Source organism: Hylaeus anthracinus, unplaced genomic scaffold (assembly GCF_026225885.1).
Source record: "Hylaeus anthracinus isolate JK02 unplaced genomic scaffold, UHH_iyHylAnth1.0_haploid 11982, whole genome shotgun sequence".
In the NCBI taxonomy this organism is placed as follows: Eukaryota; Metazoa; Arthropoda; class Insecta; order Hymenoptera; family Colletidae; genus Hylaeus; species Hylaeus anthracinus.
Window position 1 is genome coordinate 3,513,395 of NW_026534330.1, and position 23,896 is coordinate 3,537,290.

A 23,896-nucleotide genomic window follows, 5' to 3' on the forward strand; every position below is an offset into this window, starting at 1 on the left:
GTTTCGGCGGAACTGGGGACATTTTTGGAGAATTACCTTTGATTCGACGGTGGCGTTCCCGTGACGGACGTAACCTGAAAGTAAATCCTCGATACTTTTACGTCGTGGGGAAAAGGACGAACGGGTGGACCCGTTTCGCAGTCGTTGACCGATTCGTTCCCGAACGTCGATCGGTATTCAAGGAAACACACGTTCGTAGTATCCTAGTCAAACGTATCGAATGTTTTATTACATTCTCGAGGGATTTACAAACAACCTGAGTGCTTTAATTCAATTTCTCGGTAAAGTTGTGTCTACAATATCGTTTCACTACGAATAAATATACGCTGCGAAGTAAGTGTTATAAAATACATATACAAATTGTCTCGCGTTAATTAAATGTTCGCTCTCTATCGGTAGCCGATACAGTTCTCGGGTATTTAAGTCTAGGTTTTTATTCTTCGCCATTTCCCCTCTTGTCGAAGAACGAGTATTTTTCAGCAGTGATCGCGAACGTTGTAAAAAATGTAACGTTCAATCGAGAAAATGATACGTCAATTTCGTGCTATTATGCTTTCGATCAGGGATTTTCGGTTACGGCGGAGTCGAGGGGGAAGCCCAAACGAAAAGCTAGAAAAATAATGTCTGCAAGGGAAAAGCGTGTTCCGAGTATAATACTGAATCGTCACGGAATTACAAAATTTTGCGGAAGATACGTCGTAAGGACACCTATACATACTCTTGGTTTCTTCTTCGACAATTACAAATAATCTCCGCTATGCTACGCGTATAATCTCTGGCGGGTTTTTCTTTAATGTAATTTACACGGAATTGGCCATCGCGGTTACACAGAATCAACGGCCACTTGTCTTTGTCGCTGTAGACCACAGTCTACGATTAGGGTTGCGTCAGGGTGACGGGCTAGCAAATAAGCCTTTTGGATAATTTTTCTGTAATTATATACACCGACAACTAAGTTCGTCGTTGACGCAAGTTTGAGGAGAAAGACCATCGAGTGTCCTCGATCTACAGCTAAGGATCCCTCACCCTCGGTTTAGAGCTACAGGCAATTAGAAGGAAGAGGAAGTTAGAATTATTTATTCGTCATTATTGTCTTCAGATGGCTGCATCTGTACTACGATGTCGAAAAAAAAACATACTTATTTATCGATTCACTGAAATAGAAGAGGATACACGATATCCTTCTTAAACAAAATTTCTAAGAGCCATTTCATTTTCTCATCCAGTCATCCTGGCGCAACTTCTTCCAGAGGAATATCAGCTTCGGGCCCCAAAAATACTGACGAATGAATATTTCTTCCGACCATACCGAACGTCCAGTATAAATATTCTCGACTTGTATTAAAAGTATATAGAAAATATAAGGGTTAACATACTTTTACGAAACTCGGCAAAAATAAAGTTCGAGGGATGCATTTTTAACATATGTACGAACCATTTACGATAGACACTCGGTATTGTCGAAAAAAATGGCCAAAAATCAGAATCCTCTTTGGCCACGATGCTTCCCTTCAAGGAGAACGCGAGGTCTACTGTTTCGCCTCGGCCGAGTCAGGGGTGCGATGAAAAGTCTTCATGTGCCTTCGCACGCAGAACGAATAGTTGCTGCGGAAGTTGCATAGATCGCAACGAAACTTGAGCGCGCCTGTTTCGTGAACGTTTCGAACGTGCCTCTCCATGTTCGCTTTGTAGGTGCTCTTGTAGGGGCAAAAGGAGCAGGCGAACTGAGAATTCCTCGGGTTCATCTTGCAGCCGAACTGCATGTGCCGCCTGAGCAGGTTCTTCAGAGGGAAGACTTTCTTGCAGAAACCGCACATGTGGCGTTTGTGTACGAACTGATAGTTGGGGATGGATTGTGCCGCCGCATCAGGGATTTTAAATTTATCGAGCTCCGAATGAAGCAGCCCGTCCATGGGGTTGTAGCCGTCCGCGTAATTCCAACCACCTGAAACAAACCAAAACAAACATCGATGAAGCAGAGTTCGCGGAGACGAGACAAGACAAGACATCGTTCGTCTTCGAATCGAACGAAACCTACGCGATACTCGGAGGGAGTCGAAACGTATGTTGACGCAGTATTAAATGCAATCGTAAATGATTTATGTAACGTACATTTTATTGGTCGGGAACAATTGAGAACCAGTAGCAAGCACATAACAATTCTTCGTAGACGAGCATGGCCAACACGAGGTGCGAAATGGCATTCTCGATCGAAGGGAACGAAAGGAACTAACAAATCTTATACCACGTTTAGCTTAGAAAAGTCAAGCGTCGACTGAGCTGCTCGACTATCGTCCTAAACTGACGTTTGGAATCGTAGTCTCAACATTTTTTTCCGTCGAGGTCTCTTTGAAGCTTCGAAACGCTTCAAGACTCTATGACAGGCTGAGTCAACCGCGCTTCGCACTCGCAGAGATTCCAAACATCCACAAACAATCGTTAAATTATGTGTGTATTGTCACAATCGACGTACAATCCGGTAGCGCGAACTGTTTTGATCCAAAGACCAATAGGAGTGTGTTTTATCCAGGATCTACCAGGTGGAGTCAACGATAATGTTTCCCTATAGATTGATGGTTATGCTAATTCGTGAAGTGCGGGTGGGTGCATATTTCTCATATGCCTGAGGAGAATGTCCTTTCTGCTGGTCTTGAAGACGCATATGTCGCAGTGGAACTTGGGTGATCGTCCGCAGCTAGTGCTCAGATGACGTCGCAGGTTCGTCTTCCAGGTGAAAGGTCCTTTGCCACAATTCGGGCAGAATAAGATTGGTTTCAGTTGGACCTTGCGAACCGACAGGCTGATCCCTGAAAAATCAGAAGCGAACGAGTTAGAAAAACGAGCCTCGATCGCCCAGATTCGAGTTCAATCGGCACACAAACGTCTGGAAAAGAAACTTGCATAGGATCGTCGAAACATACCGATTTAGTAATGGGGTTGTTACGATACGTACTTTTTTTTTGCGAACGATACGTTTATTGAAACTCATATTACGAATAACTACAACTTACTGACAAAACGCACAGAAATTTGGTCCACTCGCAACAACGGCGCGTGTTTATTCGGACAGGAAAGCTTTTCTTTCTTCTGTCGACGCAACAAAGAACGAAGAAAAAGCTATATTCGTACACAGTCGAAAGCGCGGCTCGACGAATCAATAGATCTCCTCGGTGGACGCGAAAGTCGCGTGTTCGCGCACCACGTGATACTTGAGCAAAGTCGGTATCCTGGCCCTGTGCGTGCAATAGGGGCAAGGATAAAGCGGTTCCATCTGACAGAAAAAATTCATGTGCTTCCGCAAGCTCCTCCAGTCGCTGTACCTCTTGGCACACTTCAAACAGAGTAGGTCGTCCTTGCAACGTCTCCAAATGTCGCGTGGCAGTTGGTCGCAAAACAGCCGCCCTTTGACTGAAACAGGAACGGAATGGTTGCATGAGTGGTTGGCATTCGGCAAAAGAACAAAAGAAACGAACGAACAAACAAACAATCAAGGGACGGAACATTTCTGCGTCAGAAACATTCTTGATTAAATAAACCCACAACACCAGCGATGGCCTTCTATTTTCATCGTCAACGTATTAGAATCGTAGACGTGAGATCGTTTCGAACCTTCCTAGCAAGAGTGACTGAAACCTCGAACACGAATATGCTTTGTTAGTGATGCTTTCTCTCCTGTGTGTCCCGTGGGTATAAATTGAAAGGAAGTACACCATTGTAGAGAGCATGGGGGTACGTGTCGTCTAGACTGAAACCAAATGAATAATAATGACGAAATATGAAGAACTCGGACAACCTGAGTCATAATACGCTGTCCATAAAAATAGAAGGCTACTACCAGCATCGTGGTTTTACTAGTTTCTCAACGTCCACTGCAACTATGGCTACGGCAACGCTCCTCGAAGTATTCTAAACTGTTTTTTCGAGCATGTAACATCGATCGGTGGCACTGAAACGACAAAGACGGGTCTCGAGAAAGAAGAGATGTTAAGTTCGCAGGCCGGAGATGGGAAACTCGGACGGGAGAGTGCACAACGAAGGGAAAGAAATGATCGGGAGCATTGTCCTCGACTACGCTTCGATAGACATCGATATGCTCGAAACTCGAAGCGTCTCGACGAAATGCAGATTCACTATCGCAACTCGATTTCTCAGTTTCAAGGTAAAACATCACACGACGTACATAAACCGTGTGTATTTATTGTTCTTTTTTATCGTTTTAAGTAACACCTTACACAACAACAAAGTTTTTTTGTCTCTTAGATGGTATCTTTTCGGTATCGCGAATCAAAAATGAATAAACAAAAAAAAAAGGATCATCGATTCAAACTAAATTATCTTTTTCTTTTTTGTTTCGACTCGCCAAGAATTGAGTACGGAACGCTATTCTACGTCATCGTCAACGAGAAAGGAAAGAACGCGTACGAGAGACGAATGATTTTCACAGCCCAAACAACGCTATCAGTCGAAAATTAACGAGAAAAATCGGCCGTCTTAGGTTTGACTACAGCGATACACAACTCGGCGAATCGGTTCGCGACTCATATCCTGACTTTTATTTAGACGGTACTACGAGTCATTGCAAAGATTCTTAACTGTACCATTGCAAATTATTTAATCTTAATCCCTTTAATAACGCAGTCTTAAATGATTACTTCGATTAATAGAAAAGAAAAGAAACAACAGTAATGATAATACTAATAGTAATACTAATAATAATAGAGAATAGCTTAGAAGATGCAGCACCATCGAAGTGTACCAAGCTCGACGATACATTCCTCGCGTTTTCGTTTGATGGAATACGCTCGTGCCATCCTCCGTGCACATCCGAGTAGTCTAACAGCACTTAAAACGCGTGTCCACTCAGTACGCGCATGATAATGACAAATCTGACGACAAGGAAAAAATCGTATCAAAGTTTCGTAAGCTATCGAATAATCAGCCTTATTTTAAAAAACATTTTGAAAACGAACAACAAAGCGTATATGTTCTTCTTGTACTCGAATACATCGACGATGTACGTACGGAGATCCAACTATAAGACACTTTTCAAGAAAAGGGCACGTAGTCGTCGCGAAATCTGATCAAATGCTTTATCTCTCTGATTCGTGACCGATCGTTCTCTCCCCAGTGGACGTGAATAAAATGCTTCCACGTGCTCCAGTGCCGATCGCAATCTTATTTTACACATTATTGTGTGTAACGTACTTAAATGTATGTATATATGTATATACATATATATAATATTTATATATTTATATATATATACGAATCTTCTTTTTTTGATAGTCAAAAAGCTTATCGAATTAAAAGGCCATACGAATTCCAGCCGTTTATTGAATACCTTTGTTCGCCAAACAGGTATTCTCGTCTTCGAATTACGCGTTCAAAGTTCGTTTCAGGATCACGGTTTCGCGGATACTTTTTCGCGTTTCGTCGAGAAAGAATTGCGGTTGCCTAAAAACGCAGTAGTACGGGCCGCGCGGTACTGTTTCTCCCCCTTCGAAATTTTCCCCTTTACCAGCTAACCTACTTAACACGACGTGGAACTATTATACGCATAAGTGACACTTGAAACGTTTATCCGCGTGATATTCGAAAAGATTGCTCGTTTTTTGTTTTTGTTTTCTCGAGGAACCGTTCCACCGATTTCTCGGCGAGGGTAACCGTCGCCCAAGAAATACGGTAAATATCGCGATTCAGAAGCTCAGGACGATTCGAAGTACTCCCAGAGGAGAACCTTTTCTCGCGGAAACGATTATTCCTATTCTTTAATCCCTAAAAACAACCGACGAGAATAGTCTCTGCGTATTTCTTTTTGTTTTTTCGTTTTCGTTTTTTTTTTTTCTTTTGCTTTTCAAAACGAAGATTTATATTCTAGAGTCGTCCGAGGCCTTTACTTCCACGTGACAGGCTTCCATCGGTTGGTATTCCGAGGGAACGGCACCGGTGTTGTTGCTGTCGAAGCTCTCGTTGTGGAAGTTCCTCAGGTGTCGTATCAGGCTGCAACGCTGGGTGAACTTGCGGTTGCAGAATATGCAGCAGAACTTCCGTCTGACGCCGCACTCGAACCTCACGTGACGGACGAGGTTCCCTTCGGTTACGTAGGACCTGGTGCACCGGGGACACTTCCACTTGCCGTTGGTATTTCTGATTTTCCCGCAGACGGTGCGACGGTGACGGTTCAGGGTGAATATGTGGGTGTAGCCTTTGCCGCAGCTCGAGCACATGTAGGGCTTGTCGGTTTCGGGTATCCAGGCAGAGGAGCCCTGAAACAGCAACCGTGGATCCGCCGAGCAGCCCAATCCAGGATCGAACGGTGCTGGGGCGTTGTTGGGGATGTCCGGTGGCGGCAGGCACTGCTTCAGGAACATGGTCCGATAATTTGGCTTGCTGTCTGCAAAACAAAGCAGACGAATTTCATACGTTAGGGGGGGAGGGGAGGAGGGACCGTGAGTCGGGGGCGGAAGAAAAGAGAGCGTGTCGAGGCTCGAGAGTCTACTTCGCAGTCGAAATAGACGTGTCGGCGATTCGATCGATCAGAGGAAGGAAACATGAGAGAAAAAGGCGTTTAGAAAATAGCACAAATAAAAAGTTAAAACGACGAACAAAAGGTAACAGAAACTCTCTTTCCTTCGAAACGGAAATGGAAAAAGAAAAACAAAAGTTCGTAATGAAAGCCGATAATCTCGCATGTCCGCAAGAGTTAGAACGATTTTCTGCGTGAGGGGGATGTCATAATAATTATTTTATACGTACTTGTACATAGGAACAATACGCATGATGAGCATCTTCGACATGAGGTGACGTCGACTTAAGTAGGATTGCGTCGCAGTAAAAAAAATCCGATTATTCGTATGAAGGAATCCAAAAAAAAAAAAAGAAGAAGAAGAAGAAGAAGAATATTGAGACGCTCAAGTTCGAAAGCTGCACGACGTGCTCGTGGAATGAGCAGTGATTTTTGATCAAAAAAGAAAAAAAAAACCATAGGAAGAGTTCTGTGCTTGTTCGTGTCTTATGCGTATTTATATATAACTAGCTGTGCCCCGCAGTTTACCCCCTTAGGGGTTGAATTTCGAAATATTCTTTCTTATTCCTTGTATACATCATAAAGGAAACCTCTGTGCAAAATGTCAGTTTTCTAGGTTCAAGGATTTAGCCTGGACGTTGATAGTAATCAGTCAGGGTTTCGTTCATATATATGTAGAAGATTAAAAAGGTGCGCGATGATTGTCAGGTATCGCCGTATCGATCAGAACTTAACAGTTTAAAACTTTATTGTTATATTTATTACTGTTGCTAGACGCTACGTGGCACAGTCGAAATTCAAACGTCTAACTACGTATCGATGCTCTAAGTGGCAAGTTAGGGTAGACCTCGATAACAATACTATTATAATCGAACGCGTTCAGCCGGGACAAAGCCTTTACAACGTGTGAAAGTTAAACAGCTATCTATACAATCTCCGTATAAGACCGAGGAACTCGAATAATTTAAGGTCCATGCACTTCGCCTATGTCCATTGCGCGATTCAACTAATCTTCGTGTGAAGAATCTTGGGACGGTCGTGGAGAGGAACGCTCTTCGCGATCGGTGGATGAAACGACGGATCGGACGGACCATCTTCGGGGGCGAGGAACCAAGCATCGATCTTCGGAGACGCAATCTTCCGCGACGATCGAGGACGTTTTCTTCCGGGAAGATTCGATCACAGACTCTTCCTGACGAGCTTCTGCCTAGGCGGACAATACACATTGTGGATACGCATCAAGTGACGGCGCAGGTTGACGTTCTGCGTGTAGCTACAATCGCAGAAATCACAGGCGAAGTTCTTTTGGCCACCGCACTCGTATTTGAGATGCTTGTTGAGACTGTGCTGGACCTTGTACCTTCGGCCGCATTGCCTGCACTTGAGCGCCAGGTCTTCGTCCCTCAAGTAATTGGCGTGTCTCGATCTGCGGTGAAACAGGAATCGAAGACTGGCCAGCTCGCGCATACCTAAAAGAACATTAATACCACAGTCGCGTTAATCACGAATTCGATCGATTCTACCGATTTACGTGCGGTCCTCTCCCACCCTCGCCCTCCCTCATCCACGCTCGAGCGATTCGATCGATTCTCACGGACCCTTTAGACCCATCTAACCTTTCCCTCCTTCGGCGTCGACAGCCTGCTACAAATGTAATTTTGGAAATTTGATTAAGTTGGAGATTACAAGGTACAAGACAAGCTGTTTGGATTTGGGGATGGTGTGGATTATAAGAGCAAAAACAGTTACAGAGACATTATTACGAGAAAAAGCTAAGCGAGACAAGTGACCTGTACGGGATAGAGGTGATCTGATGTTTGCGGAGGGGGACAGGCTTTTATCCGAACTGTTTCGATGATCGGTTGGCGCACATTGGGGTATGCGACCGAAAAAGCGGAAAAAAGTCGTTTCTCCCGAGCCCTCAAGTATGCAATAATTCCCTAATTGCAACAAATAAACAAAACACTGGGCTAAATATACAACTGTAGTCAGAAAATGTTTTTCCCCGCTTTTTGGGTGAAATACCACACGATGCAACGTTCAGAACTCGAGTGTTCCTATAGCATTAGAGTAGACTCCATTCCGTTGACTATGTCGATTTTATGGATTGCAGTCAGATGACGTTGCAGACTCGTCTTCTGTGTAAAACTGTAGCTGCAGTAGTAACAAGGAAACTGACGTTTTCCTCCGCATTCCCATTTCATGTGCCTCCTCAGGTTGCACAGCATTGTGTACCCGCGGCCGCATTGCTGACACATGAACCGGGGCCTCATGAAACCTGTCGAACGAAAAGAAAAACCCCACTGTCAGAGAACGGTCCATCGAACGGGATGGAAGGAATTGATTCAATTGAATTGATTGATTTTTCTGATTCAAATGAAGGTATTTTAACCGACGAGCGTCCTACACTCGTGGGAACTTCCGATTTGCCTCGATCGCGTGTCACCAGCTTCCGATATACCGTGACGGTTATCGCGAAGTTGGCAATAACGTTTATCGACCGACCGATCGGTACGGCCGTGTCGTAATCTACGCAAATCGTACAACCCAATAGCAGTGATTAACTCTGGCAGCGATGATTTTGTGCGTGTTCTTCCGTGATGACTCGGCTGTAAATAAAAGATTTCTTCTAGTAATGCTTTTCTACGTACAACAAGTGCGCGTCTACATGTAAACAACATATCCCTAAAGACTTTTACAAACAGACAACTGTAACAGATTTCTGATGCAGAAATAAATCGACAATTGACACGGGCTGTAAATAATAATTTATTATGCGAAGAGGAGAGGGACAAAAGGAGCAGCAAAAATGAATAAGTGACAGTCAGATGATTTTTAGAGTATCTTCATTCCTCGAGAGGTAAAGTGGAAGAGAATCTTCATCGGTTGTCGCATTCGTCGTTGACTTCAGGTTGTCCAACGAGTAGTCGGTGTGCAGCTCCAACGCTCGTATACAGGCTCTTCGATGATGAGTCTTGGGAAGCTGTCGCCTCTTTGTGGTAGAGTTCAATGGTAAGGAGATCCTCGTAGAAATCTGGAAAAAAACGTTCATACCTCGATTAGAAAAATCGAACGTTAGGAACTTTATTGGACCCTCGAATGTACCGATCTTTGGAACTGACAAGCGAACAACTCAGAGCCAGACGTTTGTATTATAACGAAAATTCGTGAATGGCTTACCATCCACCAAATTTCGTTAAAATCCAAGTACTAAGCCCGGTTCCTTTATCAGAGACCCGTCGATCTCGCAAAACATCCCGTTTCCAATCACGAGTGTCAATTATCGTCAGCTCCTCCGTCCGTCGCAGCCTCGTCGAAATCGTTGGCTCGCATTTCGATACTTACCGCAAACGAATCGGCCCGACCACGCGACAAACAAGCATGAAACGCGTTGGATAAAACTAGTGGCTTCTCGCAAGCGTTCATTTTCCCAAAACTATTTATTGTTACTCTCTCATCTATTGTCAGAAACGTTACATAAACAAATATCCACGCCCGGTTCTATCTACTGTAAGAAAAGATAAACTAGCGTCGACACCTAACTTATTTGCACAAAAATGTTCCATCTACGAAGACTTCGCACGGGAAGGGTTTTAGGTGGGGTCCATTCAAGTGCTATAAGTCGGCCTTATCCAAGTCTTTCGCGGCGGGATGAAGATATTGTGCGCGTTCAGCATGTGCTGCCTTAGCTTCCCATTCTGCGTGTACCTCGCCGGGCACAAACTACAGCCAAAATGCTTGCGCCCGCCGCACTCGAATCTCAAATGTTTCACCAGATTGTGCCTCATTTGGTACGATCTGCCGCACTGGTGACAGGTGAACGCTTCCATATTCCTGAAGCATCCGTTTCTGGATCCCCCCGCGGCGATTATCGGCTCTGCAAAACAATGAAAACGAGACGTCAGGTGTCTAAAGTCCTGTGAGAGAAAACAACCATCGCAAGGTACTCTAGCGGTTATACTAGTCGCCGTCGGGAAACAGAGCGATTTTGGATAATGAAAAGAGTGGTCGGGGAATCGTGTGCACCTTTTATTCCGCGTTCCTCGCATAATAACAATCTTACATCCTGTACAAAATGTGCCTAAGATTTCGTCCGTAAGTTACCTTTAGTCTCGTTCGATTAGGTCTACCTTGTCGGTTCGAAGTCTTCCAAATTCGTGCGAAATAGAAGAATGCTCGAGTCGGGAGGGGGGGGGGGGATCGTTTCCATCGAGGCACGTTCTGTAAAGTAACCGTGGAAGAATTCGATAAGGATAGACAAGAAAGTACGCGTTCTATACGAGGCGTGCCGAGCCGCGAAGCGTCGCGATAAGTCATCCTCGTCGAAAAATTGACGATTCGTTGGAGAATTCCTGCAAAGAAGGTCTAAGAGTTCATCGATCCCTGATCGAAAATGCGCTTAGGCATGGAGAACTTTGGCGGTAGGTAAATGTTGTGTCTTTGCAAGAGATGTCGGCGCAGTCCGATATTCTGCGTGTATTTCGCCGGGCACACGTGACACGTAAAGTTTCTTTGTCCGCCGCACTCAAATTTCATGTGAGTCGTCAAATTTCGCTTCATCTTGTACGTTCTGCCGCACTGGGGACACTTGATGGGCGACTCCGTCTCGCTAAAGGAATGTATCCGCGTCACGTTACTCCTGAGCACGTGGCTCCTCCTGAATCCTAGAAATAAACAGGATAACGTGTTAGAGAAATGCACGGGACGCACGCTGGACAGATAAAACGATTATATTTCACTGTCGAGTAAGTTTCACGCTTTCGGTGGATCCGTCAATTCCCCTGCGGAAAAAAGTCGTCTGCGTTGCTTGAGCGCAATCGCACCGTTTATCGTAGTCAATGCGTATTCGTTTTTGGGAAGTACGTAAATTTATTTCAGCCATACGATTACACTATCTTTGGACGCACATTTGGGAGTGGTATCGTCTACGAAACGTTTCACTACGACGGACAAGACAGCTGAATTAACTAGCGACGCATCGCTACAGCTCTCGACTATTTAGTCGTAGATTTCGCAATGATAACTGGAGAAATAAACGATCGATTCTATTCAACCCTAACCAGAATCGCTACAGGTTGAGCTACGCGAATCGTTACGTTAAGTAATGCGTGAACAACATTTGAAACCAACATGTATCGTTATATACGTTTCATGCAATATACATAATAAGTATGTATACGGGATGTTTTTGGAAGATATTGCTCGATTTTAACATCTTCGCGCTCTTGACCACGTATGTGGACGTTTAGTTTTTTATCATTATAATTACTGTTAATAATAAATAGAATAAAAATTTGATAATAACAAAAAAGAAATCGTCCCTGAAGAGGTTAAGGGTTAGAATAGGAAATGTGTAAGCATAGGCGTACGCTAACGATATACAGAATATTCGATACACATGGGAAGGATCACTGGAAACAAAGTTCTTGAGGTTGTGATCCGAGCGTGGCAGGGATACGTACCTATCTCTACTTAACAAAAACAGGACCATACAAGGACGACGACGACGACGACTGGGTGTTGTATCGTTAACGAACAGGAACTTCGACATTTAATATCTCTTAGCGTTCAACATAAGACACTGATCTAACCGTTTACTCTTTTGACATCGCCTGCAGATGTCTCAAAGTATAAAAAAAAAAAAAAGTAGTACGATTATGGAATTCCACCTGGTCTAGCCAGCAGAATATCGAGGAAAACTTAGTTCGTGCGGGAACTGGATGGGAGAAGATGCTAGATCATTGTTCTTCCATTACTCTTCCAAGTCGACGAGCAAACATTCGCGAGCCAGCGGCTAATGCTTAGCTCTGATATGTCTGTCCAGATTTGTCTTTTGCGAGAACCTGTTGTCGCAAATGGTGCAAATGAATCTGGGCTCGACACCGCACTCGTAGTTCCTATGCCTCCAAAGTGACGTGAAGGCCGCGTAGACGCGATTGCAGTCGGGACAACCGAATCTCTTCTTTTTCATCTTCTTGCTGTCGATGGAGTCTTGCGTAGCCCTCTCGAACCCTTGCGACTGCTTGTTACACTCGAATATACGGTGACGGGCCATGGAGGCCATCAACGAGAATGTTCGATTGCAATCCGTGCAGCGGTACTTCCTGGGGCCCCAACGATGAGCGATCCCCTGCTCGTCCTTCATCGTCGTGGATCGTAGATGCCTGGTGTACGAGATGACCCTCGACGTCGATGGCAACGTCGGCACCGTCCAGTTCGACGAGCTGTAGCCTGACCCTGAAACCGAACAAACGGAAGCGATAACAATTAGTTCCTCGTTAAATACAACGCGACTTAGTCGAGTCACGCGATCGAGACTCATCGTGCCACTGATCTGAAAACAGCGAATCGGATGGAAATTCCGAGCGATATTAAAATACATAGAATCTTTATTTACATGTCACATAAAAGTGTCCTGCACGTGTACAATGGTTGAAATGGTTTCGAAGGTCAGATCTGCTCAGTCGTTTGCGAAAATCGACTATTTGCAAGAAATCGAGACAGAACGAAGAGACAGAAACATCGAGAATGATTCGAGGGTGAAATCCTCGCGCGTATACTCGGGCGCTACTGTACTCCCGCAGCAGAAATCGATGCACAGTAAGGAGAATTTCTCGCTACACGAGGCGAACGAAGTACAGCGACGGGGATTACTGTAAATTCTGCGTGAAGTCGTGATAGGAGGCGAACATGGTCCCTGGGATATCACCGTGGACGTCCAAGACCTGCTGCGGTCCGTACTGAGAGTTTTGGTCGAGCAAAAGCGAATGCCTCGCCAATATGTGCTTCATCAAGCTGTCCTTGTACCTGGTCCTGTGTGGACAGAACGCGCACTTGAATTTCGGATCGATCCCGCACTCGAAGTCGTGGTGCCTCTTCAGATGGTGCTTGTGCTTGTACGTCTTCCCACAAGTGGCGCAGGTATGCTTAAACGCCGAGACTGCGGGATACTGGGACTCCACTGAAACAGACACAGATAGTCACAATTAGTCGAAAGCGTCGTTCTCGCGCGAGGCGCGTTACCAAGTTGGGTCGGGCGATCTTGAACGATTTATTCCTCGGATGTACCGACGGATAGCGAGTAGGCGAAGTAGGAATGGAAACAGGGTGAGACACAGACAGCCGTGTGGTATGGAACATGACAGACTTTTATTTGATCCGTGTCACTCGTCGGGATCTAACTTGCGAAGTTCACAAAGCTGAACGCTAACGAGCATTTCGCAACGCACGCTATCGTCTTATTCTGTTTACTCTGTCTCTTGTCCTCCCCCCCCCCCCATTTTTCTGCCTGTACTTTGTTTGTTTGTCGTCGTTTTGCGGTTTAGTCTACGCGTAGAAGCTAAAACAGAGATATCGGTGGATAAATCGATCGGCGTGGAAGTTATCGAGAGAGAGATCATGCGTGCCGCTTCACGTCGTCCAATCTACTTCTAACACAATTCACTCGAAGCGTCGGTTCTATGTTTGTCTATGCTTCGATTGGTTATCACCGATCACTGGAATGAGATACTCGAGGACCCCTGTAAGTTCTTCAAGGGTTCCTGTGCTGTCTGACGGTCGCTGTGCGCGGCGTGAATCCCTGCCTGGCGTGCTTCATCATGTGCACCTGCAGATAGGATCTGTAGGTCGCTCTGTAAGGGCAGAACACGCACTGATGCATAGGTTGTTTACCGCATTCGTTTATCACGTGTCTCCTGAGGTTCTTCATCTGATGGTAACGACGGTCGCAGTTGTCGCAAGCGAAACGTCCCTGGCCGCGAGATCTCCTACGGTCCCTCGTCACGCGACTCATGAAGTATCTCATCTTCGTGTAATCTGCAATCACGAGGAAAGAGTTTCGGTTAAATCGTGGCCTAGACGGAAAGCGATCGTCGTTCCTGAGGATCGTCGTCGTAGGACATTCTTACGTTCGACGGAGGAATGGTTTGTTTCGTTTAACGATACAACGTATGCCTCTAAAGCGTGTGGGTAAAAACTGTGCTCACGAGTAGAAGAAAGAAAGACGCTCAAGCAGGGGCACATGGGAGATGAAGAGTACTCCAGTACTGTCTGAAAAATGAAACGAACGGGACGCCTGTTTCGATCGCATGCAAACGGTATTAATTGTACACATTGACGATGGGGCTGGGCGTTGAGATCGTGGATTCAAAAGAAAATTCAAAAAACGGGGAACGTGTATGTCGATACAGTCACAATTCGTTGCAACGTGTGAACAATTGCGTGAACCTGGAATGCGGTTCGTTTGCTCGCAAGCTTCGATCCCTCGATATTCCGAGCATCGTTGATTTACGCTTTAACAAGGTGTGTACTAAGAATACAATTACCAAACTGCGTTTAGCCATTAGAACGTATGGTATATTTTGTTGGTTTAAAAGAAAAAACTGTACATTTAACCAGCGGATCGACCGAAGATGCAACCTCGTATCGAGATGACAATACTATCGTTAATGGTCGAAACAGAAGCGGCGATCGATCAGCGTCGACAACTTTTCACGAAACTTGGGATGAATTCTCATCGCGTGCTTCGACATGCTGGTCTTGTACTTGCTGCTATATTGGCTGTGCGGACGTTTGCAGGCAGACTAAGAGAAGGCGTATGGTTCCTTGGCGGAAGTCTTTCTAGTAGCGGCCCATTGAATGCTGGAACCTCTGGATCCGACCCCAGCTCCGCTCTGAAATCGGTGAACGAACGGTTAGAATAATAAATTTTGTTAGGGCTTCATTAAACGTACCTCATCCACGATTGCTTTTAAACGAGTTTGAGTTAAAAAAATGTGTGTACAGGGTGTTAAAAGAATGTGTAATTTTTAGAACCCACAACTCTGTATAGTCCAAGGAACCAAAGCAACCGAAGGCACATGTGCCAAGATTAGCGCACATGTGCTTTCGATTGCCTTGGCTCTTTGGTGTATACGGCACTTGATGCGAAGCGAACGTGAGAATGGAAGGAGATTTTGCATAAATATGGCTTATATAACGTGTACTCAAAGTTTCGTCAAAATCAGCGTTTGACGTTTCGCAGTGTTCCCTTGTAAGTATTTTTCATAGGAAAATAACAAAATGGTAGAAACGAAGGGCAAAAAAAGGAAAAGTCTCGAGGAAAAGTACGGATTCCAAGGTTTCAGTTTTTACTTTATTAAATAGGTATGCGCTATAATGGTGATTCCTACTCTGCTCGAGCCCAAGTATCGAATCACATCCAACGGTGAAACGCAAAAGCTCTACGGATGTTCTCGTTAATAAATAGAAACCTACCAGTGGAGTTCGAAATCGCGCAACGATTTACTCTCGGTGGTTTATTGTCGGTCACGCGAATCAAAGTAAAATGGAGACTGTTAACGCAAAAATGTTGCTGATTCGGATCGAGTTTTGTGCATGTCCGCGCATGAAAAACTTCCGCGGCTTGGAAGACTGCTGTACACTGTACTATGCGATCTCTCTATGTTTAGACTTTGGTTGCAAAATGTACGAGCTCGCGTTGTGCGCGACGATTAATACGGTGATTGAGGTAACAGTTCTTAATACTTATGCGAAAACATGGATGTTCCGCGTTCTCGAGCTTAACCGAATCCTTAATTTCGATGATCTCGATTAGTCGACGAACCTACGTTCTACGCGCGCGTGTGAGCGTCCTTTCCCCTCACCTGAGCGATTTTTATTTACCGACAAACTAAAATCTACGGACGTACGGATACGTCGTGCGCGATCTACTCGACTCTGATCGCTTCTACAGCGTTTACACTCTTACGAGTAAAGGATATAATACGTTACAGGTATGTAATACACATGGCGGTACAAGAGGGATTCATGGCGCCTCGAACGTTTCTCGGATTCGCAAAAATGTTCCTATGGAAAATAGAAACGATTATAAAATAACACGGTAGAATATTCGAGACACTACGAAATTGTCTAACGATAAGCGCCAGGAAAGTGATTCTTTCATCCCTTTGTTTTCATCGGCGCCTCGAATTCCTCGAACGAGGGAGACACTGTACGAGCATCTCACCATCGGGTACAACTAAACCGAAACATTTTCGATGTCATTGCACTTCGTGGACGAGAGAAAGTAAAAGACAGTCGTTTGTAACACGTTTCGACGAGTTGTAAAAATATATACTATCGCGTCGAATGTTCGCCGTAACGTCAAAGGGTCTTAACTGCCTGGCCGACCAATCCTGTACATGTATAAGCGCTATTCGTAAATACGATCGGCAAATGTATTGCACAGACGTCTACAAAACTATCGATGAACGTATCGAAACACAAAATGGATATTCGTTCGCGAAGTCAGAAAATCGTCCGAAGAGTCGCGAACTACTTCCCAGCATCTGTGGTAGATGAGAGTTTGTTTCTATTCGGCATCGCGTAGAATTCGCTGAGAAGTTTCATGTGTCTGCCGTTCAGGTGAGTGTTCAAGCTGGACTTGTGCTTTGTCCTGTAAGGGCACAGAGGACAGTGGAACTTGGGTTCCACGCCGCACTCGTGCTTCAAGTGCCTCGCCAGACTGGAGTAGTAATTGTAGACCTTGCCGCAGTTCTTGCAGGGATAGGTCACCCTCCGACAATTCAGCAGACCCATCGCTCTCGCCTCTGGAAAACACGAAAGGCAGAAGAAGTCGACATTAGAGACGATCAGTGGACCAACGGGACACTTCCGCGCGAATTAGGATCGAGATTCGTGGCAACGGATTGCTCTACAAAAAGAGTACAGTAATCCCCGGATAACGGACGCCGAGTCTTGTGTTCTTTTCGCATTCTGACTTAAATTGTATCCCACGAAAACAGCGAATCGTGATAATTGCGCTTACGTCATCGGGAGATTACTGTACATAGCGCAAAATAGCGTCGGCTATCTTGAACTACGTACCTTTCGGGACATTTTACAAGGCACTATATCGCAATACTTCGAAGCGATACGCGAGTAAAATCACATTTTCTTCGCAACGAGTTTGTACTTTATAAATGCGGTTAGGACTGGGAAACGCTGTAGCAAATCGTGAGGTACCATGCAACTTGTTACAAATCAGTTTTTTTTTTTTTAAATATTAGGAAACGCATGACGCGTCATTTTCCGCAGGCAAAGAATGAATCGTTCTTGATAAATTCTCTTAATAAAACTGGATTCCTTCGCGATGATCCGTTCTTCCTCGATGTCTCCGAGTCGATCTCCTCGAGGACTGCCTTCGGAACTTCTGGTCCATGTGTTTCGTTTTCTAGTTTGAAGAGATGGAAGTACTTTTGATACGTAAAGTCAACAACGTTCAATATATTTATCATCAATACATAACTGATATCTGTATACGCGTTGTATTTTATTTACAATAGACGTCCGTAAAAAATTAGAGTAACCAACAGAAATTTAAATTTCAGGGATATCGAATCGTTAAAGACGACGAAAGCTAAATACATGATATCGCAGCGAACTTGGTAAAGTTCCTGCAGGGAATATTCGGGGATCGTTTACGGTCAGAAATCGTCTCGAGCGTATTTCTCCATCAGAAACGGTAGGCCTTGTTTACTGTAACGATGGAGAACAGACTTGGATATGCCGAAGAGCTCGGCCGCCTTCCTCAAAGATAGTCCGTTGTTCACGGCCTCGACGGCCGTCTTCACATGTTCGAATTCGCTTTTGCCGTATCTTCTTCTGAAAAGTTTCGATTTTCCGTCGTGAAAATAGTATCCTGCAACACGAATCAATCGTTATCAAGAGAATCATTTTTAAAGAGAACGCCGCGCCCACCGCCAACAGAAAGTGGACTGAAACAGACAGAACGATTTCGAGGATCTGTGAAACATTCAAGCCTTCACCTTTTCATGATTCGATTCGAAGTGAAATATGTATATTTGATAACGAAACAGAGAAAGTAAGCTTCAACCTCTGCAAAGCATCTCACACCTCTGTTCGATGACACGACAATCACATACAGTCCTGGGTTTCAATCGAAACTCTCGAAAAGAAAAGGAAAAATTTATTTTCATCGGTCTGGTATAGATCTCGGTAGGTACAAACAAACAAAAATGTTCGCCCGTGTCTGACGATTAGAAACGAAAAACGCCTCTTGTAAAAAAAAGTTCGCAGCGATCCATGGTGATTGAAACGTCCACGACAATCGAATTCAACGAATGTAACCAACTATTTACAGATGGTCGACGTTGGAGTCGATGATAATCCTAAACGAGGGCATCGGATCTTCTTAAAGGTCAGTGTGGATCCTCTTCACGTGACACTTCAAGTTCCACTTTCGATTGCTTCTATAACTACAATACGGGCAACACTCAGCTTTCTTTTGGCCACAGAAAGCCTTGACGTGCTCGACCAAGTGATGCTTCCAACGATACGACTTGGAACACTTGGAGCATTTGTATCGATCCGTTAGAAGATCCGTGGATTCTTTCTGAAGGTTTTGGCCAGTTTCGCCCTCCGAACCAAAGTAACCTCCGTTGTAGGAGCACCTTTCGGACCGAAATTCGATGGTCTCGACTCTCGTTGCAGGATCGAACGACTGGTAATCCTCCCACAGGGCCAGTTCACCTGAAACACAAAGTCCAACTCGTCATTGCCCGTATACAAGACCGGAGATGTCTTAACACTGCCGAGGATCGTGCAACGAACGTTAACGATCAGAGTTTCTCGGGACACGTCCAAGTCGAACAGACATAGAATCGTTTACTTACGTCGAGACGGCATAGGCACGGATACGTTATCAATTGGCTGACGACGATACAGGAAGGGACACAAAGTTGGATCTATGATCATCCTGAGAGTTCTCGACAAACATATGACGATAATAGGTTTATTGTTCTTTCTTAAGATAAATTTTGTGGATACAAAAGGCGATGCTATGAAACGACAAAATGAAATGTTTCAAAACTTAAAAGAAAAGCGCTGCTGGAAGCGATAGTCGTTAATGCAATTTGAAAATGTTTATATTTCTCGTTGCTCTAACGCAGGTAGTTCAAGAGGACATATCTTCGTAGTGCTTTCGCGACATATGCTTCTTCAAGTTCGACTTCTTGTATGTACGGAACGAGCAATACGGGCAGAACTGTTGCTTGTCTTTGCCGCAAAATATTCTTTGATGCTCGGCCAAGTGTCCTTTTCTCAAATAGCTTTTCAAGCATTTGAAACAGGTGAATTTGCGCTTCGGGCCACGTTTCATGCTTTTCTTTCTATAGCTGCTCCCTTTGTGGCCACTTTCGTCCCCGTCCTCGTCTTCGACCCTGTCTTCGACCTTGTAAATTGTATGCCAATCCTTGTGGTCAACGTAGTCGTCGTCGGCTGGGAAACCGCGAAACCCCTCGGAGGGTCCTAAGGGGTCGTCCAACGTCGAATCGTAGAAATGAAACGAATCTGAAACAAAGAGATCGGCGAAGTTTAGATCGGTGAGCCAAGTAGCAAAAACGATTTTGTAAAGCTAAACTCGAACGACAATTTTGGCGAGTTATCAATATTTACAACTCATGGGTGTATAAAAGACAAGTCTGAAAGAACTCATCTCTGGTACAGAGTGAGTTTCGAATTAAAGTCGCATCACCTCGATCTTTGATCGTTATCGGCGATTACGCTTCTGGTCTTACCGATTCCAAGATCGTTATCCAGAGAGCATAACCTACGTTACCCCTTGGGCTGAAAACAAATTATATCTCCCTGGATTAAATCCAATGAAACAGAAGGAAAAAAAAATGGTTTACAAAATAACAAGCAAAACGAAACGGGACGTTCCTCGAAGAATCTCTTCATTAACTCGGACACGTACACAGGTATTTATTTAAAAAGCAATCGACTGTCGAACACCGTTACACAGGGACACTTAAACCACTGCGTAGTATAGTTGCCCGATCTATAGATCTACGCACCTATCGAATCGGATGGATCGGATAGACTAGATCGCCATGCATCGTAGACAAGCGACTCGTACAGTATTCTTCCTAACATTGATAACAAGTACGACTCGCTTCTCGCGGTTCGTGCGATAATATAAAGAATGGGATTAAACGAGTCTGACATTCACTACTTGGTTAGCGCGAGTAGCTACGCGAAACTTAACCCCAGGAGGACCACCTGAGATCCCCTTCGAATTCCTATTTCTATATCAATTTACAGCTTATTTTTTATTGATTATTTCACGTTGAAAATACTGCAAGGTGGCCAAAGATCTAGCAGCAGTGGTTAAACAAAGCTATCGTTAAGAATTTTCTATTCTTTCACCCAATTCGATAGGATTGAAGTTCGAGGGAGGGTCTGCAACGATCCCATAAGTCATCCCAGGGTTAATCCGTCGCGTCGATAGCAATCTTTGTTCGTCGAACGATTCCGAAGCCAATCGAAATGATTTGCTGTTATTCTGACAGGACGTACCAACGAATATCTCGTGCAATTTTCCACACCGTATTTACAGTTAAATAATAAGAGTGATTTTGTTTAGTCTTCAGTTCTCCTCCTAGATTAAATTCTATTTTATAGCGTACGATTGGCTACCAAACGTTCCGTGTATTTTCCACGAGTAACGATTTCGTTTTCGAAATTATTTCCTGATCAGTTCGAGCAAGCAGAAACGCGACAACGAGAATCTCGAGAAGCATTTTCTTATTCGAACGACACCAGAGAATCGATTGAGCGTACAACGTCATAGTTACAGCGCGTTACCATGTTAATTGCGATATTTATGTACATTGGTCTCTAGCAATTTCTATAGGAAACAGAGACCGCAAACGCATGCTTGCCCTTACTACAACCACTTCGATATCAAACAGGTAGGAAAACCGGATGCTAGAAGTATACCGCGCTACGATTATTTTCTCGTCGATACGGTGAAAAATCGTGGCGATGAACGTGAAAAATTATAGTTTTTGCACAATCAAACGCGAATAGAATTACATGTGTCAACGTAAGAAATAGTCGGTTATCGTTACCATTCGCGCGTTACCGATTTCGCGCGAGGACAAAGATCGTCGACCACTGATTCGGGACAATGAAACGTTTTTCATCGGTTGACACTTAAATCGCACAAATGTGTTTCCAGATCTCGATCGATTGCGGTTTTAAAGCAACATCGTGTCGCTTACGAATACAGGGATATTTATGTACAGATGAAAATTTGTGTTTGGTTGGACTTTCCTCGGAAATCAAACGTAATTTGATTCATCGGGGGTCCGAGAAATGGTTTCAGATACGTCAGCGACGTACCATTTAACGGTCAACGCGCGATACGGAGCATACGTTGTCAAAGTTTACCTACAGACACACCCACGGTCGTTCGTAAGAATGTCCACGATCACGACGCAACCAGTCCCGAAACCGCGGATCAGAATCGATCGTCGATAAACGTTACAAAAGGAACAGCCTTTAGACTAGATTTAGTTCAGTTAAGTATGGCCACGGGTAGTTTATTAACCCATCAACTACGGAACGCACCATACGAAGATAATTTGGTGTTTTCAAGAGCAAATACAACTAATGATAAATATACTGAAATATTTCACCTGCGAAGGGCGTTTCCTGCACCAAAATGACGCGGCTAAGGGGTTAATGACACTATCGCGTGAACCAATGATAACTCTTTCGCACGTGTCGCAACATGTTTGGCAAATGTAACACTCGGATAGATCGCTACACGTTCAAGGAACGATCACGGATTACGGCGCGGATCCTCGCACCGAAGCGTCCCTTTCCCGCAGCACTTTGCCGATCGTTCACAGAGAAACTTACGCATACCGATAAATTACAGGTACTGATCCAATTACAACCAAACGTCCACGAAACACCGACACTAATTAACAATCGATTCGTCGTTCGTCCATCCTAGTTTCTCCGTTCTGGATCGTTCAGCAGATCTCGGTTACGTCGCGCGCGCAGAGACCAGAGATCGGCCGACGACGATTTTCCACCCGCGTCTCGGTATAAAAACGAGAGTCCAGCCGCGAAATCGCGAAAGAATCCACCGCTCATCGTATCCCGGTCTACTTGATGTTGTGCACCGAGAGCAGGTGCTTGATGAAGGAGGCCTCGATCCTCGATCTGTAAGGACAATATTGGCAGGAGAAGTGGGTCTCGAACGTGACCATTCCGCAGCCCATCTTGAGGTGCTTCCGCAAGTTTGACGCCCAGGAGTACATTTGCCCGCAACGGGGGCATACGTGGAGCCGTGGCCTCACGATCGGAAATAGGGGAGCATCTGGAAAGAAATTTCGGTTAAAGAACGATCGCAGGGAGAGGTCGTGCGCGATCAGAGGAGATGGGAGAATAAACAAAAACGTGGGATTCGCACGGGAGTAGCTTCTAGACACCGAAGCGCATGCCTTGACGATCGTTCCGACTCGTATCCCGGAGCAACGATGCTCGATCCCGCGCTAGTCTCGCGAAAAAGAAGCGTTCCTTCGTTCGTCCGAACGATCAGCGGTTTACTCGAAAAGAGCAGCTAGGAAACAACGATGCTAACACACCTGTACTTTCTCGTGCACGCGGTAATACTCACGCGTACGGTTGCAGATCCTGTTCCCTCAAGTTACCTGCTCTCCAATCGGAAGCAAAGAAACACCTGAAATCTATGACGACGTTGAATCTTCGGGTTGGCGTTTACGAAGCAAATGATTAAGTACACTCAGGGTTCGATAGTCTTTCTGTTTCAGAAATTTCTTTCCTAAGGGAAAGAGGAATTTCCCGAGAAATAATTTCGAACATGGAACTCCGGTGTAAAAGGATATTCCATTGGGAAAACACAAAATTGACCTTAATATCTTTAAAATACAAGACACAAGAAATACATACGCTATGGAAACCATGCAAATTTTGTGTACAATCGTTTTTTCATAGAACGCATAGCTTGGCAGATTAATTAAGGCGAGTATGTCACCGTGTGTAGTATAAAGCTGCGGGTAGAAAAGAAAAGGTGAGTCGTGGGTGTAGTCGAGTTTCTTCGGACAATTTCCTTCGAATAAGGGAACGCTTCTGTCCGAATAGTTCGTATCGAATAAAACCGTACACGATCGAAAATATTCGTAGACGATTCAGCGAATGAAGGATAGATCTCGGGCTCGAAGGAATGCACTTTATTACGCAAGGTTGTCGTCGAGTCACACAGTTCAATCGCAAACACAAGTAACGGGTTTCGATGTTCGTCGAGAATTCGATTTCAGAACGAACGAGGCGCTAATGCAATTCCATTTGGTGTTTGCTTATCAAGTGCCTCTTTAGGTTTCCCTTGAAATTGGACTTGTAGTCGCAGACGGTGCAGTAGAAATTCGGTGGTTTGCCGCAGACCATTTTCTTATGATAGATCAGACTCGAGGACCAGACGAAGGGTCGACTGCACCACTCGCATACGTACTTGCTACCTGAAACAAATATTCTAGTTAGCGTGTTGTCGCGATG

The 23,896-nt window shown here is 44.7% G+C and overlaps 2 protein-coding genes and 1 long non-coding RNA gene across 3 annotated transcripts; all 3 read right to left on the reverse strand.

Moving 5' to 3' along the window:
* Positions 1-2,097: 2,097 nt before the first annotated feature.
* Positions 2,098-7,691, reverse strand: LOC128886214 (zinc finger protein 787-like). Its single transcript, XM_054140913.1, has 4 exons — positions 6,757-7,691; positions 5,898-6,394; positions 3,012-3,408; positions 2,098-2,807 (listed from the first exon to the last, which is right to left on the reverse strand). The coding sequence occupies exons 2-3, from the start codon at positions 6,369-6,371 to the stop codon at positions 3,334-3,336; spliced, it is 549 nt and encodes a 182-aa protein (XP_053996888.1). The 5' UTR covers positions 6,372-6,394; positions 6,757-7,691; the 3' UTR covers positions 2,098-2,807; positions 3,012-3,333.
* A 1,586-nt stretch (positions 7,692-9,277) lies between these two features.
* On the reverse strand, positions 9,278-10,880 carry LOC128886229 (uncharacterized). The gene is made up of 2 exons (XR_008459787.1): positions 9,872-10,880; positions 9,278-9,560 (listed from the first exon to the last, which is right to left on the reverse strand). It is a non-coding gene; the product is annotated as an uncharacterized LOC128886229 (long non-coding RNA).
* A 1,534-nt stretch (positions 10,881-12,414) lies between these two features.
* On the reverse strand, positions 12,415-14,727 carry LOC128886216 (zinc finger protein 578-like). Its single transcript, XM_054140917.1, has 3 exons — positions 14,198-14,727; positions 13,334-13,487; positions 12,415-12,763 (listed from the first exon to the last, which is right to left on the reverse strand). Exons 1-3 carry the CDS (start codon positions 14,328-14,330, stop codon positions 12,553-12,555), a joined length of 498 nt encoding a protein of 165 aa, XP_053996892.1. The 5' UTR covers positions 14,331-14,727; the 3' UTR covers positions 12,415-12,552.
* Between the last annotated feature and the right edge of the window lie 9,169 nt (positions 14,728-23,896).